Source organism: Xiphophorus couchianus, chromosome 20 (assembly GCF_001444195.1).
Source record: "Xiphophorus couchianus chromosome 20, X_couchianus-1.0, whole genome shotgun sequence".
NCBI lineage: Eukaryota > Metazoa > Chordata > Actinopteri > Cyprinodontiformes > Poeciliidae > Xiphophorus > Xiphophorus couchianus.
In genome coordinates this window covers 27,787,574-27,806,979 of record NC_040247.1, presented here as the reverse complement: position 1 = coordinate 27,806,979, position 19,406 = coordinate 27,787,574, and the positions used below count along the sequence as shown (strand labels likewise).

At 39.6% G+C, this 19,406-nt stretch overlaps 1 protein-coding gene across 1 annotated transcript; it reads right to left on the bottom strand.

Annotated features, from left to right (window-relative positions):
- Positions 1–4,765: 4,765 nt before the first annotated feature.
- On the bottom strand, positions 4,766–18,985 carry lrrn1 (leucine rich repeat neuronal 1). The gene is made up of 2 exons (XM_028003704.1): positions 18,453–18,985; positions 4,766–7,911 (listed from the first exon to the last, which is right to left on the bottom strand). Exon 2 carries the CDS (start codon positions 7,743–7,745, stop codon positions 5,598–5,600), a length of 2,148 nt encoding a protein of 715 aa, XP_027859505.1. The 5' UTR covers positions 7,746–7,911; positions 18,453–18,985; the 3' UTR covers positions 4,766–5,597.
- Between the last annotated feature and the right edge of the window lie 421 nt (positions 18,986–19,406).

The following is a 19,406-nucleotide window of genomic DNA, read 5'->3' as shown; positions in this document are numbered from 1 at the left end:
TAATAAAAGAGCTGGACACGGTGCTTCTGCTCCAACGGTTATTATTAACTCGATTTAACAGCAGTATGTTAGCAACAGCGCTAACAACGGAGCTAACAACAGAATTTAACATTCGGAGTGCCAAAAGAACTCACAGCTTTCTGAAAGTCAATAAACTCATTTACAATATACAGGTGTGTATATATATATACTCATACCTGAAGAAGGGGAGTGTTTTAATAAAAGAGCTGGACACGGTGCTTCTGCTCCAACGGTTATTATTAACTCGATTTAACAGCAGTATGTTAGCAACAGCGCTAACAACGGAGCTAACAACAGAATTTAACATTCGGAGTGCCAAAAGAACTCACAGCTTTCTGAAAGTCAATAAACTCATTTACAATATACAGGTGTGTATATATATATACTCATACCTGAAGAAGGGGAGTGTTTTAATAAAAGAGCTGGACACGGTGCTTCTGCTCCAACGGTTATTATTAACTAAGGAGGAAGTTCCGGTGCTCTTCACTATAGCTAGCGCAAGCGCTAGACTCCCCCTGCTGGTTGAATTTGACCACTGCTTCAGCCAAATCAGACTAGCCAGCCTCTGAAATAACCACATTTCAATCCATCACACTGTTGTGCAAATGGAACTTTGTACAGAACAAAGTATTCAATGAGAATATTTCTTTCATTCAGATCTAGGATGTGTTATATATATATATATATATATATATATATATATATATATATATATATATAAGAAGGTTAATAAGCCTAAGCACAATGTTTAATGCAAATTGTGGGGCCATCTGAAATAATTATTTAAAAGCGGTTCTTGTATGTCCGGTATCAACAGAAATGAACTAAATTCTGTCAGTTTTAATATCGTGTTGTTGCACTGCAAATATTGGTTAAAAAAACAAATACTTTATTTTTTTAACCAGTATTTGCATTCAGCCTACTTTACTATGACATCACCTGAATAAAATCCAGTCCTACCACTTGCTCTTTACCCATCACCTAAATGAAGTTTACATGTGTTTGGTTGTATTTTCCCAAAAAGTATAGGAACTCGCATAATGCTGTCATTCCACGCCACAGTCATGCACTACATTCTGTGGGTTGTTCTCATAAACCTCCCCAGAAAACACATTAAAGCCTTAAAGTTTATGACTGTCACGATGAACCACCTGGAAAAGTTTAAGTGCCGTCGTGAACACAAATGGTTTATATCAACCAGAAGTGACACGGCAGCACATTATGCATAGATCCAAATTGTCAATAAGTGGCACGTTGTTTTCCTCGACGGCGTTTGTCTCCGTCCCGGAGATAATTGTGGGGTTAGACGCGTTGAGAAAGCTTGCCAGGTTGTCAGGGGAGTCCAAACGAAGACGGTTTGATTGCACCTCGAGGCGCAGAGCTGTCAGTCAACGCCAGAAACTACCGGAGCTTCCAGGCTCTCATTTGAGATCTGCTGCTTCTACACAACTCACAGCTGAGCTTCAGATTTGAATTCGGGGATGTTTTTCATAGATACTCAGAAATGCTTCGGGAGGGAAAACCTATCGCAATGATAATGTAACATTACAGAAGAGTACAGGAGAAATAAACATTGAAGAGTGATAGTTAAGATCTGTGACGTGCGGTGAGGTTCATAGCTGGTGAGGCACTGACGTCATCAGAATCAGATTTGCAAATAGATGCATAGATTGACAGCAGTTTACAGGTTATGTTTCACTTCTGCATCCTTACACATACAAACTGTAGCTCACAAAACACACATTTCCTTAAAAAACAAAACAAAATAAATGTTATTACTGTCTTACCTGCTTCGATTGAAAGTCCACTTGAGAAAACTTTTTTAGTGTTGTAATGTAGTCATCCATGTCGAAAGTCGGGATAAGCGAGAGGAAAAAAATCACTATCTCTATTATAATCTATCGCTGCACTTGACTTGCTTCCCGAATCGTTTAGCCTAGCTCGCTGTCACTTACTCGGCAGTTGAGGAGTGAACAAGACGAACGTCTGGGATCTTGAGCGCCCCCTGCCATGAGGCAAGAGAACTGCCTGCCTCACCTCGAACCTGTTCTCTGCCGTTTATAATCGCTCATTACACGAAACACGTTACACAAACACAGTTGGTGACAAAAAGCACTGTACATTATATACATAAGCTAAATTATTGGAAATAAGTTCACATATTAAATTTGTTTAAACCATTTTATTGACGCCGTACAGCAACATGCTCTCTCCGCTTAGCAGCCAGCGCAGAGCCAGGGGTTGCGCAATCCAAGGTGAGGCAGAGCTCGCTGCTGCCTCACCGGCATCGCTTCCAAGCATTTGAATGGGAAAATAAGAAAATTCAGCGATTTTGAACAAATAAAAATCGAAATTGGTGAAGCTACATGAAAAATAAATATTTTTTAGTACAAACCACCGGATGAATATAACAATTTAAATTACTTTATGATTATATATTTTCTTTCTTTCCATGATGGCTGGTGAGGCACTGCCTCACCTGCCTCCCCTGACCGCACGTCACTGGAAGATGCCGTCTGGCATATGAGAACATTTTATAACACATGGAACATAAATTGCTGAAATTATGACAGCAATTGTTAGTCATTCATGACCCCCAGCTTCTAAAATTTCATATCGACACTATGATGTCTTCTTTATTTCAGCTGTTCTTACCAATATAGAGATACAGCGGCGTCTTTTGAGTACCAACACACTAGGAGGAAAACTGCAGCTCTGGGTTCTGGTTGACGGATTTCTCCATTTTTTTTCCGAAGGAAGTTTTGCATTTACTGTAAGCCTTCCACTGAGAACGTAGTTTAAAATTAATCTCTGATAATTGCAATGTAGAGAATAAAAGTTGTTGAAGTTTGTATTTTCTATCTTATCTTCACCGACACTGCGTAGGTTATTAGCCTGTCCTTAGCGTACAATGACAACAACATCCCAAAATAACATGAGAACGAGTTACCTCTTCAATAACTATATAGTTTCAGAAATCTATAGCACTCATACATACGTATGTGCGCAAAGGTTACGCTTATAAGTATGAATATCATATCAATGTGGGGCCTTTTTTAATGGTGGAATGACTACATACCATTCATGTCAGTGAGTCATAAAAAGAAAGCAAGATTTATATCTAGACGCTTTGTGATAATAATGGATTTCCTCTAATCACAGAAACAAATTATTACACATAATACAGAAATAGACGCAGAGGCACCAAAACATTTTTACTGGTGATACACTAAAATATATTTCTATTTTAATGAGGCCACGTTGTATTCATGTCCCATCAGGGATCCTGACTGGCTGCAGCTGCTAGCTTTTATTCTCCTTCAACAAACCAACTTGTTTGACAGCACTCAGGGGAGCGACCCGCGTCCCATGGAGTATCACCTGGAGGAATCGAGGGGAAGTTTTCAAACTGGGAGCACATCACGGTAACAAAATAATGTGAGGGTGTGCAGCCGCCGGTGGTTTTGGGTAACAGTACAAAGAGCAGCGAACAACGACGCAGGACTACCTCCGAACTTTACCTCATACACATGGCAGCTGCGTTTCCAATGAGCCGTGAAATTGGAATTACAAAAATGAATTGGCTTTTTGGACACAGCTGCTTTAGAAAAAACTTGTTTTTCACTAAAAAGTTTTTGTACAATTCTTAAATGTTTTTTTCTTTTCTGGATGAAATTGGCCCATTTCTCAAAACCAGAATGGAAACACCCTTTTTTTTCCACATCACGCGATCAACAACCAGATGTTAATAGTGGCAGAAAACACTAAGAAGACGACAGGAAACGGTAAGAAAATGACTTACTGCGCAAACAAACTTCTTCACGTATGATTTCTATTGCATTTGTTATCAGAAACAATTGCAAAGTTCTGGTTATTTTTATATATTAGTGGAATGTCAACAACGTTTTGCGCACATTTGCAACGAAAAAGCAGCCGGTGATGCTTTTGGGCGTGTGAACAAGACAATGATCCCACACATTGAAACTGGTGTAGGGAGATGGATAATGCCAGCTAATAATATACATCTGGAATGACCTTGAAAAAACTTTAATAAAATTTTTTTAAATGCACTCTAAACTTTCTGTCGAGATGAGAGACTAAATATTGAGAGAGAAATGTTCCAGAAACTCGTTGATGGCAACGAAAGAAGTGTTTTATTACCATGAAAGAGTTCAATGGCACATGCAATTGGAGTGTATGGATAAATAAAGTGAAATGATTCTTGAGACAGCATTTGTTGTGAATTGGCGCTGTATACTAAGCTGAATTTAACTGGTTGAGTGAGAACTTTGTAAAGATTTAGGAAAATAAGGCAAACTATAAAATATACAGGACGGTGTTCTCCGGATTTCAATCTTTCCCTTTTTTCACCTCCAAATGTAACGATAAGCAATAACTTATTTTATACTTATTTTCTTTCTACAGGAAACTTCTCCAAAAAAATAAGGCATTTATCCCTGAATGGACTTACACACTGATCTGAATTTGTATGTTGTTTTTGGAGAAATGGCTTCTTCCTCTCTGAACGGCCTTTCAGTGCATGTATGATTGGGCTAAGAAGCCAAAAGAAAAAAAAACAAACATTTTATGACGTCGCACATAAAATATGCAGTGTGTTGGAGCTGCTGCCTCCTATCAGAAGCTTAACAGTCCAAAAATATTTCTAAAAGCCAAAAATGCATTTAAACTTCTGACCACAACTGTCTATTTGAATGGGTTTCAATAATGACATATTCCCTTGAAGTCATGGGTTAGAAAACATGATTAAAAGAAGATTTTATTTGAGTTGCTCCTCATTACACGCTTATGTGTGTAAACCTGAAAGAAAACAGTGATTGTAGACACTCTTGCAATGTAAGAAACAAAATTTGTAAGAGTTATAAAAAGCCTTACATCTACTTAGCTAGGTTATAACATTCATATTTCTATTGCTGGTTTACAGTATCCTGCAAACTTAAAAGTCTAAATCAAACATACTTTTTATCTGAATGTACAAAAAGTAAAATCAAGTCAAAGCTGATACAACATTACAGTAGAATTTCTAACATTATTCAGTAGACAGTATATCAAGTCTAAATGTACTTTGTCGGTTTACATTTGAGTTGATAGACAAATTAGTATATATATATTTATATATTTGAGTGAACAACAGTCAATAGTGAAACTGTCTTACAACAAAAAGGAAAAACTGCAGTCTGGTTCGGCCAGAGAAACTGCTCAAAAAAACCAAAAAAAAAACAGTTTGGGATTCAGCCTGGCCTTTTCTGTCGCACTGTATCCATGACGATGCTTCATGCCCGGTCCATAAAAATGAGTGCTAAAAGTAAAGCGTCGTGACTACAAAGTTCAGAAGGCTAAGTGAAGCTGCCACGTTGTGTGTCAAAAACACGTGAGGTCAAAAAACAGCGTGCGATTTTAGATGTGAAAATCTTGGCTTATTGCTCAATCCAGCCCAAGAAAACCTGAAGAGAGAAACAATTAAGCAATGGAAAAAAATATATTATATATTAAGACAAAGAAGCGAGTGTGTATATTTGTGCTACTTAAACAATGACGTTTGTGATGGAATCCTTCGTTCACCACATGTAGTAACTGCGCGTGGTGTCGACCTGGCTGGGTTTGGTCTCCGCGGTGCCCTCCTTCTCCTTTTCACTGTCTGCCTCCCACAGGTTAATGAGAGGGGGGTACAGCTCATTTAGCGGTATCGATGAGTTCTTCTGCATGTACTTCTTCAGGGAATGGTGATAATTCTTTCTCTTCCACCTCTTGGCAGTGTAAACACCCAGTAAAGCCAGGCTGATGAGCGCAAACATCGTTCCCATGACTGCGGCCAGAGCCGTGTTGGTCCCTTGATCGGATATTTCCACCGCGAAGGTCGCTTGCTTCGTCGTGACGTTCACACACGACTTCTGCGGCTGCTGCTGGATGCTGGATACGGTGAGGCACACTTCGTACTCGGTCGCCGGCTGAAGATGCGTCAGGTTGTACTCGTGGACGTCCACGGGCACCCTGGCAGTGTAAGTGATGTGAGGGTTGTCGATTTTCATAGTTGCCGACGACCACTTGAGGTTGGAGGCCATGACGTTTGAGCTTATTTTCCAGGAGACGAGGATGGAGTGAGATTCCGTCTGTTTGACGTAGATCTTTAAGAGCTGCGTGTTGTCCAGCAGAGTGCCGTTGACCTTTATCGCTGTCACTTTTGTGTCGACTCCCTCAGAGTTTTGAGCCACGCAGGTGTACCTGCCGGAGTCTTCAACTTGGATGTGGGAAATTCTCAGCGTCCCCTCTTTGCTAAGGCGGTACTTGTCAGACAAAGTGTCAGTCATAACCTTGTGTCCCATTGGTGTCACCCAATAGATCTCAGGCTCAGGCTGTGAAATAGCCCTGCAGTCCAAATCCAAGGTCATTCCGATTTCTAAACTGAGGTGGGTGGGGAAGGTATCGTGAGAGATTAGGGGCAAACACTGATTCAGTAACCTTTTCTGCAGCACTTCACGCACATGCATCCCCCTGACCTCTGGCGGCATGGAGCAGAGCATGGACAGCGGCTCCATAAATCGCACTGTGGTTTTGTTGGAACCCATCCACTGGATGACGCAGTCACAGCGCAGAGGGTTGCTATGGATGCTGATCTCTCGCAAGTTAGGCAGAGCATCCACAGTGGACTGATAAAGGGCATTCAGAGCGTTGTTGTTTAGCATTAGGCTCTCCAAAGCTGGGACATCCCGAAAGGCCTGCCGATTAATGTAAGAGAACTTGAGGTTGTTTGTTGCCTCTAGTTTAGTGAGCTCAGGAAGGTTGTCCAAAGCGTAACGGTCAATAGAAACCAACTCTCCCATGTTATTTATCCCCAATTCCTTCAATCTGAGCATGTTCTTGAAATCCCCCTCCTGTATTTTGTGTACTGGGTTTTTGTTTAAATCCAGGAATTTCAGGTTTGGTAGTTTCTGAAGGGCTCTCTGAGGCACTCCAACCAACTTGTTGTCGTAGAAAGAGAGGCTCTCGAGATTGTCAAGTCCCACAAAGGCGTTTCCAGGAATATCTTTCAAATACATCCCGGCTAAAACCAGACTCCTCAGATTGCCCAACGGCTTGAAGTTAAAGTCCATAATTCCAACAACGGGGTTCTCTCCGATCATGAGAATCTCCAGATTTGGCGTAGAATCAAACCACTGGCTACTGATGGTTTTGAGCTTGTTGGAGTTGAGGTGAAGCCTGAGTAGGTTATGAAGCCCAGAGAAGGCATTGGCAGAAATGGTGCTGATGTGATTGTGGTTGATGTAGAGCTCCTGCAGGTTGCTAAGGTCCTGCAGACAGTAGTCGGGCATTTCCATGATCTGGTTCTCCTCCAGATGAAGCGTGGTGAGCTGGGACATGTTGGTGAGACCAACATCTCGAATTGTACTGAAGTTATTTTGAGACAGGTCCAGTTCTGTCAGGTTGAAGAGTTGCTCCAGTTCCTCGCTGGTCCTAGCGATGTAGTTGCTCTGTAAGAGGAGAACCTGAGTTTCACTGGACAGGTTTCCCGGGATCCGTGTTAGGCGAAGGTCATTGCAGTCCACTGTTGTAGCTTCTCTGTAGGTGGACTGAGGGGTGAACCAGGGTCTGATTTCACACACGCACAGCTGAGGGCAGTCATTGCTTTGGACAAGAGAGAGTGCTACAGAAACCAGAACCAAGCCACCAAGAACCTGAGCACAGCTGTCTATCTTCCATCTAGCCATACTGGGAAGGGATAGGAGGCTGGTCAGTGGACTTTGGAGGAAGGTTTGTAACAGTCATGAACCAGACTTGCTACTGATTAAGCCTTTAAGCCCAGGAAATGGGAGGTTCTTGAGTCAAAGTCGGGGGTAGAAATTACAGGCAGGGATTTTGGTGATGGAGAATTATCTGGAAAAGAAGAAGAAAGAAGTTAGAATTAGAGGGGTGATGGAAAAGAGGAGAATCTTGAATAAAAAAAAATACATTTTAAGGAAACGTTCCAAGCTACTCCCTAAGATAATGTTAAAAGGTTATGAGCTTTGTGTAAGAACATAATCGAAAAGCAAAGAGTGCCCCAATATATATGATTGTTGCTTGGAATATCACTATGTACCTACAGAAATTTATCACATTTACAAATATTTTTATGAAAAATCATTTTTGTGATCTGCTGTGTACGATGGAGAATTAGAGCATTATGAGAATTAGTTTAAGAAAACAAAAAAGATAAAATTATCAGAATAAAGTAATAAAATTACAAGAATAAAGTCATAGCATCACGACTTTATCCTTGTAATATAATTTGTTTCTCGCAATATATTTATTCTCAAAGTTCTACTATATTCTCGTATTATTTTGACTTTATTCTCATATTTTGGCGTTATACTTGCGCGATTTATTCTGGTAATACAATGACTTTATTCTTGAGATGTTCTGACTTTTTTTCATATTATTTTGACTTTGTTCTCGCAATATCATGACTTCATTCTTGTAATTGTCTTACTTTAGTCTCATAATTTTTTTATTAGTATGGTCCTACTTCTCTGTTGTATGTGAATCACTAAATATTAGAATCTCACACTTGTTGTTGTAAACACATAAGCCAACGCTTACCCGCATTTTGACCCCATCTCCAGAATTTGTATTTTTTTATTATTTTATGACATTTCGTCCTCATCCTAACCCATGTGGGTTAAATAAGACAGCAAAATTGACAGGGAGCCATATCTTTAGCTGCGGAGACCGAGTAATGTGCATCATCAACAGTTTCACAAAAATGCAAGTTCAGCTCATTACTGTGCATGTACAAAAAACTGGCCTGGGCTGGAAAGAAATCAAGTTGCATTGAGGGCTTTCATCTACCCACCAGGCCCACAAGGACGCCGTCATTATCTTTTTTGGAACATTATTAAACATTATGAGATGCTAGTCAGCGCCAAACCTTAAAGAAAGCAACATTAATTTGCACATCTACATTTTTATTGTCATATTGTAAGCATTCAGAATTTAGGCTAAAGATGGTGGAAAGATTTAAGAAAGCCTAGTTGTTGTTTTTTTTATGGTTCTAATAAGTATCTGAAAACAGATGAATGAGAAAACGTAAGCAGTATTTTACATAATGTAATAATAAATGGCCTTAAAATTATGTCTAACTTGATGAAAATCTTTCCAAAGACGTTTGAAACTATAGGAAAACCCCCCCAACTCAAAACAGAAAAGAAATCAAGGAGTAAGCACAAAAAATAGATGAACTATGAAAAATCTCAGACAGCAGAGCAAAATCTGACTTTTATGTTACTAAAAGTCACAGACAATAGCCTGAGCTGTGGTTTCAGACCAACACAAGCCTTTTTTATCTACTATGCATTCCTGTCCGGTATCACAGAATAAAAAAATCCACCCTCTTTCATTTCATTGTGGATCAGTAACCCATGAATGTTAAATTTCTTGGCTTCTAGCAGAACTAGAGTGAACTAAGATCGCCCTCACATGTGCTTCTCAGCATGTTTTGACAGTGTCCACATTAAGTTCAAACTGCAATCTGTCTCAGACTGGTGGACGTAAAACAAAAGTGACGTAACGATAACAGTACATATGTCCTGTCTGTTCCCAATAGTTTCCCCCTAGTTAGGTCCTAAATCACCCAAATCTGCATCGATATTCTGGTGAAACAGCACTTCCTCCATGCTTTCTTTTAAGTTGTTTTGTTCTTCTACTATGAGTAGATGGTATATACTCACCTGAGCTACAAATATGATGAATAAGGGCATATACCAGTGCACAAGGTCCAAGTATGAATGTTGAACTAAGCAAGTTTCTGCGCAGAAAGAAGCATCAAAAATCTAACTAGTAGCGAAACTGGGTTTAAGTGGCTATGAAGGTTGGGATGAATTGCTCAAAAAAAAAAAGAAAGAAAAAAAATCAGCTGATGGATAAATGGAATTACATTATATACACCTGTTTTATTCAGCAGTGTCTTTAAAGTGTGGTATTATGTGTTTTCCAGCCACACATAGTGTCATTTTACAGCACAATCAAGTAATTATGTTACCTTCAGTTGTTATAGAAATGCTGTTCATATCAAAAATGACTTAAAAGAAATTTGACTTTGCAATTTAATGCCTTCAAATATGGACTCCGTCTCTTTAAGAAGTTCATGCCCTTTCCGAAACTCCAAGTTGGGGAGTCGCGGGGGAGGCCTGTTCTGTGACACGTTTTACAAATCCGAACGGTTGCCATGGGAGATTCGAGGATTTCTCAAACATGCATGCAAGAATCAAGGCGACACTACAGTCAAGTTTTTATTGAGGGAATAACATAAGATGACTTTTAACTTTACATCTTAACAAGATGTAAAGTTAAAAAAGTCAGTCTTATGTAATACTGTCGGGAACAAATAAAACCTAAATGATCATGTCATACTGTGTCACCACCAGTCAATGCAAATGTTTTTATCTACAAAAGAAAAAATCTCCAACCCAGTAGTTTAAGCAGCTGACTGCAGGCTAGCTACTTGAGCAGCTATCTCAACTAGCTAATGTGTGTAACAGGCTAATATTAGCAAGCTTTCCAGCTTATGCGTAATATATCTGAGCTAATATTACCTAAAAGCTAGCTGATATTAGCTATACACACATTAGCTGGTTGTTGGGTAACTAACAACCAGCTAATGTATTAGCTAATATATAATAGCCATATATTAGTTAACATAAAAGCTAATTTAATAGCTAGTTATATTAGTTATAACAAGCTAATATCAGCTAGCTTGTTTACTTTGTAAGGAACAGAGCCTCATCAAGCCCAAAAACAATTTTTCTCATTTTATTTCCGCATATTGTGACCAAACGTACCGTCTTTGTGCGACAGCCTCACTCGTTAGCAAGATTAGGAAGCCAGCAGGTGTTTAACAAGCCTGAGTACTTGCAGCACAAAGCCAACACTTAAGACAATCCCTAACTCAATTAGGTCTATTTAGGAGGCACCAGGCCTAGTCCGGAGCCATGCGGTATTCACCTTCTTAGGGGTAAACACCAGCTCAAGAAGATAGCGCTTAAGAGGCTTTGGACCCAGAAAGCTGGGCAATACATGGGAATGTACATAAACTGCCTGGCAACAGCGCCGGGGGAGAGAGGAACGGTGCGCTTCTCCTCCTATACCCGGGATTCCCTACGAGACGGGGCGGAGCGTCTGAGAGGCAGGCAGGCAGGATGTTGTTTTTAAGCTAAAGCACTTTATATTGTGACTATTGCTGTGCCAGTTCGGATTAGCAGATGGAGATGCTGAGGAGGCGATTAGCTGCGGGGCAAGTGTGCTGAATTCAGACCCAGGGAGGAGCGAAACAGGTTCTTTAGCACTTTAATTAAAAAGCAACATATGTGCGGAACCAGAAACAACAAGTTCAGGGTAATGGCACATGATGTCATTTTTCATATTGACCACTGCATTTAAAGCAAAAATAAGTCACGGTAGTAAAAAAAGGGAATAAGATTTTAGAGACTGCAGAAACCAAAACATTATTTCAGCCTGTTTATTTTCAAGCCAGAACACGGGCAATACAGGACAGGATTCTCACAAATGGTAAATACTGTGAACAAAAGGTTACTAAAAATGTTTTACGTTGCAGCAAAGAGAATTTAGCTGAATAAGTGTCCCACAACGTCAGCTTACGCATGATGCATGGGAAGCAGATAAAAAATGTAATGGGCCTCTTTAAGGACAACATTAAAATTTTTGTCTGTCTGAAAGCTAAGTTCTCTTAATTTGGAGGAGCACAAATTGCGTAGAAGGAATGAAAGGAAAATATTTTTAAAACCATCTTTATTCTTAATTAGTTACAGTGGACCCCTGTCTATTCGCTGACTCGGCAATCCATAGACTTTTCTGTAGAACGTGATTACAGTTTTTTAGAAGATAATCCGCCCAGTCAGGGATTTTTCAGTAGGGAATATCTATAATATTTGAAAGAAAATGGAGCTTAAGAAGCTGAAATAACTAGGCACAATACTACTTGACACACTATTGGCTAGTGTTTGCAATCCAGAAGTGACATTTATTTTTTTCTTGCCGCCGATTGGCTGTAAGACCGGACATAAGAAAGACTGTAGATGTTAGATGGTTTCCACTGTGCTTAATAAAACATATTAAGGTATCTTACTGTATCTGAGCAATAAAGCTCAATTGCCCACCCTCGGGGCAGAAAAGGATACACGGGAAGACTCTTGTAAAACATTTTTTTTCTTTTTAACAATCAATATTCTGCATTTTCTATTTCAAGATGTGCTTTTTGAGATGATAGATAATTCTTAACATGCCAGATAAGAACATCCCCGTCTGGAACTGTGTATTTCTCTGGAGAGACGTACTGTAAATCAGAAATACTGACTAGAGAACTAATTCAGCATGTATTCATGTTTATATAGCAACTTTTATGAAAATGCTTTCCAAATAACCCCAATTGCTACAGCAATATTGGAAATTAAATCATAACCAAACAATTTATCAGTGATTAAAAAAAAACAAACAATAACTGACTTCAGAAAATACTATAATTCAACAACATAAGCCAAATTTAGCAGTAAACAATCATTTATTGTTTTGTTTTCTGCTCTTCTGTTCACTAAAAACAGGGGTAATCCTGTTGCTAATCTTACATTTTCCCCATTTTGGTAAACGCTGACGGCTTTGTCTACGTTGCCTTTCATGGAGTTTAGAGTCACATTGTCGCTGATCCCTTTTAATGCTAAACATGACAGTTATTTAAGTGAAAAAAGAGGTTAGTTCATTTCCAAAGACCTGAGTTAAAACGACGTCTGACGGAAGAGCGGAGACGAGATTAAAGCAAGAAGTCGCAGTCGGCACCCTGCTGTTTAATCTGTGCAACAAATTTTCTTCAAGACAACACCTAATGATGCGGCACGAAGCAAACTTAAACAATAATCATGTTGGGAAAAACGCAGAATGTCAAAAGGGAGGAAAGCAGGAGCCTGTAGTAGTATTCTTGAATTAAATCCACAATTTATTTTCTGCTGTCAAACACACTTATTAGTTTGTAGATGTGCCTTAGCACAGGATGTGTTCATAAAAACAAACACAATTTCAAAAGGGCAGCTTTTTGTCCAGTGATTTGATATCGCTCAACCTGTTGTTGAAAAGTTGTGTTTTTAGTTGTAATTGTTTTTTTTTTTTTACTTTTTTTATGCTTACACAAAATCACAAATTTTTGGACCATTGTTGATAGAAAAAATTGTTTGCCACAAAACTAAGACAATTTTAGATTAAGGTCAGAAATTTTCTAGAAAAAACAAGGAATTTTTTGGGCTTTGTAACATGGAACTCAACATTTCCAAGTCAAAAATTTTCGACTGTTGAAACTCAGAAATGTTTGTTATTTTTCTAGCAAATTTATGACTTTTCAAACTCAGACACGTCCTTGTTTTTTTCTAGAACAATTCTGAGATTGATCACATTTCTGAGTTTATTTCTAGCAATTTTTTTACTTTCCCAACTCAGAGATTTTCTAGAAAGTTTCTGGGATTAATCTAAAAATTTCTACGTATTTTGGCAGAATGTACTGCTCCCTTTTCTATCTACCATGGCACATCATACAAATTTGTGGTTCATTCAGAGAGATAGATAACAAGTTAAAATAGATAACAGGAAGGCTAACCAAGTCACAGCAAAGTTGTTTTTATCCCTTGGAGGTTTTGAAATGGAGGCAAATTTATCTTTATATTTTTTTTGTTGTCCATTGACTCTTTTAGTCAAACCTTGGAAAACTATCAAACCTGTACGTTATGTGGGCTTAATACCAATGCCTTAGTACATGCTCTGGTGATCCCACTTATTGGGTTCGTCCATTTATACCGGCTCCACTTACCCAATGTACACACTAATGGAAGCTTGGCACTTACTTTCCACACAACCCACATGTTAGCATTGTCCTATTGTGATTAATTTCCTGCTACCTGACAAAACGCATCTGTGTCCTCCCATGGAGGAAGGAACCTTTCAATGGTGCCATGACACATTATCTGGCTGAGCATTTTAATCACCGCCAAAACGACACCCGTAAAAATCAGTGCACATTCGATATCTGGAAGCGTGGATTGTCCTAATAGGAGACCAAAATGTAAAAATTTAGCATTTTGTTAAATATGCTTGAAGTAAAGATGAGGAAGAGTTTCTGTGTTCAAAACGACTTCACAGCAGGGTTATAATAGTTTTGGGTTTTTCATCATAGTTTATTTTTATTTCATTGAAGTAAAAATAAATTTTATTTCTCTAATTCAGTTAGCAGTGGCGTGTTTTCTAGTTTTTATTAGTTGTTTGTAAAATATTGTTGATTTTTACTTCAGGTCTTATTAGTTGCAGACGTAAGTTTAAGTTTTTTCATAGTTTGGTCAATTTTTAGGTGCAGAATTCAAAAAGGTCAAAGTATTTTATTGTGATGTAATGAATACTCAACAGATCACTTTCAAAGAAATGTAGTCGATTATTGTTTAACAACCAACTGACTCTGGTGTTTTATCTCAACTTTTGTTGTCGCCATTTCACAGACTATACAGGATGAGTATGGAATGTTGTAATTTATCGACAACTGCTTATAATGGGAAAAAAATTTACTTCACATCAGTTAAAAAAGCTATAAATAAATACATTCATAAACACAAAAAGGATGTTATTTCTCTAATTTCTGTTTGTGTTAGTTTCATAAACGCACAATAAAGTTTTCTCAATTTCAGTTTTCGTTTTTTTCCATTAGTCTTAGTTATCGTAACTATAATAACTTTGCTTCGCAGAATGTGTATAAAGAGTGATAGCTAAAGCAAACGTTAGCATTCCTCAGTGGGTTCCAGGCATTTTGCCATTTCATCGATTTAAAATTTCTATTTCTTACCTGTAAACAAATAATTTCATACCCACACACTTAAACATTCCCTACCCGTACTTCTGAAGATTATATTACATAAAAAGAACGATTTTAAGTCAGTTCAGCTTTGCTTTACTGCATCGGATCGGTGCATCCTTAGTGGAAAATCATTACAGGAATCAACAGGAATAAAGGCCACCAAAATCCATCTGTGTGGAATTAATCTATGTAATGTGTTTCACTTTTTAATAATGTTCTAACTCATTGAATGGGACTGCATAACTTTCTGCTACAGCTAGAAAAGTCACACCTGTCGCAGATTAAGCCATGCTGTTGCCGTCATTAGATATAATGACGTGTCAACCTATTGCAGGGGAAAGGGTTAATATCTTAAACCATTCGTCTTAAAGGAGCGGTGGAGGTTCCCTAACCCGGTCTGCTGTACACCGCTGGGACCTAAAGGTGGCGTCGGGATGGGAGAGGGAAGGGCTTGAAGCTCCTAACTACCAGCTCTGTTGTTTCCCCAACAATCCCTCCCCGCACACCTGCGATGTACCTCAGGGGAAAATGGCCGCTTAGTCACCTGTATCAAGATAAAAACATTTCACTTGTTGTCCGTGTGAGAGAGAGTGGATTAGTGTGCAGCGTTGTGTTATTATATTTTAAAGAGCGAATTAGACATTAAAATTAGTGGAACGTTGGGTTTAGTTAACCAGGGATTTTTGCAACTTGATATTCTGTTGTTCTGTTTCTCACCGTGGAATTGCTGTTTGCTTGTTTCTAACTCCCTTTGTGAAGATAAATGCCGAGAAACTGACTTTAATTTGGCGTCCCCCCCTCCAAAATCCACCTATTACAGTTTACCTGCAAAGTATACATTGTTGTTCTCAGTTGAACTGTTCAAAAATACCAAATCAATCTCTATCAAGGTTTCAGATCCAGATGTTGTGACTTTACCTCATTCTTACAGACAAAACTGTTCAAGCTCTGTCAGGTTGAATCAGCTGATAGCCCTTTTCAAGTCCACCAACAGATTCTCTATTGGTCTGGGGTTTGGTTAGGTCACTCCAGCATATCCACCTCGTTACCTTTAAACCGTTTCTGTGTAGCTTTAGCTGGATTCTTTAGTTCGCCGTCTTGGTGGAAAACAAATGCTGTCTGAAGTTGCATTTCTCTGGTAAGCTGCGCCTCCATAACAAACGTGTGCAAAACGTTGTTGATATTCCGCTAATTGTGGAAACACCAACATTTCGCTGTTGCAGTGTTTCCATTAAATAGGAAAAGCAAATAAAGTCACAGGTGAATAAGTTTGTTTACGTGATAAATCATTAGGAAACACACCATGCCAATCATCCTCCCGCCACTTCCTGTGTCTTCAACTCTAGTAAAACAGCCGGCTGTCGATCATGTGACTCGCGTGACACGAAAACAGTGTTTCCAATTTAGTTTTGTGAAATATACTAATTTTGATACATACAGATTTACACACGAGCCATATTCCTTCCATTTCTTGATGATAAGTTTAATTGTACTCCAGGGGATGTTCAGGACTTTAGAGATCTTTTTTGTATCCATCCTCTGACTTATACTTTTCAATAAGCTCTTAGTTGATTTGCTTGGAGTAATCTTTTGTCTCCATGCTGTAGTGGTAACTAGTGAATAGGCCTTCCAGACACAACTGTCTTTATCACTTGAGGTCGAGACACAGTCTCTGCACTCAGCTGGTCTCCATTCCACTCATTGGGAGACCAGTAGCACCAATTAACTTGAGCTTTGTTGAGTTAGGTCGCCTACTTTAAATGGGGTGAACATCAATGCAATCACTTATTTTATTTTTGGCATTTTTGAAGATATTAGTTTTCACTTTGACATTAAATGGGGTTGTTGTACTTTTTTCCTCAAAAAGCCTTTATTTTACTGATCATGATTGATTTGTATCATTAACTTTGAAGACCAATCGTCTCCAATGCTCCACAGTCCATATTTCTAAAGTATTTTGTCAAAGTTCCACGAATGATGAGGGATTCCTGAAACACTTGAAAGAAGAATGGGTATAATGGCAGTAAATTGCACCAATCTGATGGTTGAATAATCTAAACGACAGATGAAAAACAATAAATATCTTTGTTGCTGTGCTCACATATGTATTTGGTCAATAATTAGGCAGTAAAAAGGGGTTCTGAATTGAAAATGTTGCTTTTTATGGGTCAATATTTGGTTTTGATGAAATTGCGATTATTTGCTAATATTAACTGCAAACGATGCAACTCGATTAAAAACGTTAATCAAGTTCCACCACTAGTCTAACTACACTAAAACCAGGGTTTTGATCTTGAACTAATTAGCAATTTTACACTTAACAATATGTTTGCCATACTAAAATATAATTATTTAAATGCCTGATATTTAACCTTTCCAAAATTCTTTTAGTACTGATTTGACGTAAACACATCAAGAGACAAGCAGTTTCCACAATTTCATTAGCTGTGTTTCCATTGACCATGAAAATGTGTAAATTGGAATTAAGAAAATAAATTCCCTTCATGGAAACCGGCAAATTTCAAGAAAACTCTTGTTTGTTCCATAAAAGGTTTATGTGCTAGGTGACCAGCAGGCGGATGTCACCACTGCTGGAAAAGATGAAGAAAACAGGAAGTGGTAGGAAGATGACGGCACAGCATGTTTTATAATGACTAAACTCATTGGGTGTGATTTTAATTGCGTTTCTTGTTTAATGGAAACACCAAATTGCGAAATTGTGTTTTTTCGATATAAGCGGGATAAGTTTTGCCACATTTGTAATTTGCACAAGGACTAACGCACAAATTAAACAGGAAAAACAACAACAACACAAATCTATTTGTTTCCCGTCTTTGGAAACAAACCAGAAACCAAGCAGTGAAGTGCAGATTCGATCCACCTTCCTGAACCGATCCGATAACAAGTCAGCAGCCCGGGCCGCCCCCACCCTCCGACCCCCGGGCGTCACAAAAGCGCAACAGCTGCAGCTACAGCAGCAGCGTTCGCGGACCACAATGGACCCCCCGCTAACGCAACCCCATTCTCCGCGGCGCATCTCCTGCGAAAGGGCTCCGGCTTTATCCCCCTCCATACCGCCACCACTTCCCCCTTCCACCGCCCCCAAGAGCGAAGACCGGACGACTTGTCGCTCAAAACGGAGGAGGCATCGAGACATCTGCTGGCTTCTACTTTAACATTAATATGCAAATCACATCGCCACGCACGCACGCGGGCACGGCGAGCCGCCTGCCGCAACGGAGATCAAAGTTTGCTTTCCGTGGAACTGCATTTGACACACTAGAAGAGGCTGACTTGGGCTTGTTAAATGTAAACGAAAATCACGGAGCCGTCCTCGACCGAGTTTGTTTATCTAAATAAATGATAATGCCCTTGAGTGCGTCTGCGCCTTCAATCGTCGCCCTTGTGTTTACTAGCGTACCGGTTGTTGGTTTTTTTTTAACCGGCACGCTACAAATCAAAATTCAGGGTTTTTTTTCCCCCTCTCCCTTTTTTTTTGTCAAGGGTATTGTAAAGTATGTGCATTCTCTTCCGCTCTCACCTTGTTGGCATTCCAGGTCTTCACGTTCACCAAGCGCGCGGCCCCTTTATCCAGGTGAACGCCTCAGTAGAGAGAAAAAGGGGAACGCTACAGAGCTGCAGGTGAACGGGTTCATCAGACATCCCTGTCTCCTCCGGAGCTCTGGCTGTTGACGGCGCGTCCCATCAGTCGGTCAGATCCCCAGAGCGCCTCGGAGAGAGAGACGCATGATGCGGTCTGCAGAGACAGACCTCCCCAACCTGCCGCGCGACACAGACCGCTTTGTCACTCCGATGATATTCTTCCGCACTGCTGCTGGTGGTGAAGCTGCTGCTGCTGCTGCTTTCTCCGCGAATGCCGAGGAATAATGATTGCAAGATGGGGAGGCAGGGGGGGAAAAAGGGGGGAAAAAAAGAAAAGAAAGACGCAGAAAACACCTGGCGCTGTCCAGACTATAGTCAGCTGATTCCCCAGCAGGCTATTGGCTGAGAGCGACTGTCTGTCACCGTCGGCCAAAAGCAAAGCAGAGCACCATCTGCTCCGGGCTTGTTGTGATGAGAACAAAGGCAGGAGGAGGGCGGTGGGGTGGCGGTGCGTGGGGGCGGTGGGTGGGGGTGAGAGCAAAGCATCACTGGCGGAGAAGGGGAAAAAAAAAAAGATAAGAAGATGTGAACCTGGACTTATCAGTGTTTACAGCAAGATGAACCGATTTTTAAAGTCATTTCTGTTGGGATATGCGTCAAGAATGTTTTACTGAAAAAGAGCTAGAATTTGGGATGCCGTTTGTAGTTGGCACTCTGTACTCTAAAACTCCTAAATAAAAGTGAGTGGCAACCAATTACAGTCTACAGTTAGTAATTAGCGGTGGGCATTTATTGTATCGTTTGGCATTTATCGTGAAAAATGTCTTTTTGAGTCATTGTTGTCTTGATACATTTCAATTAATAATGTAAAAAAGAAAAATCTGGCAGTTTT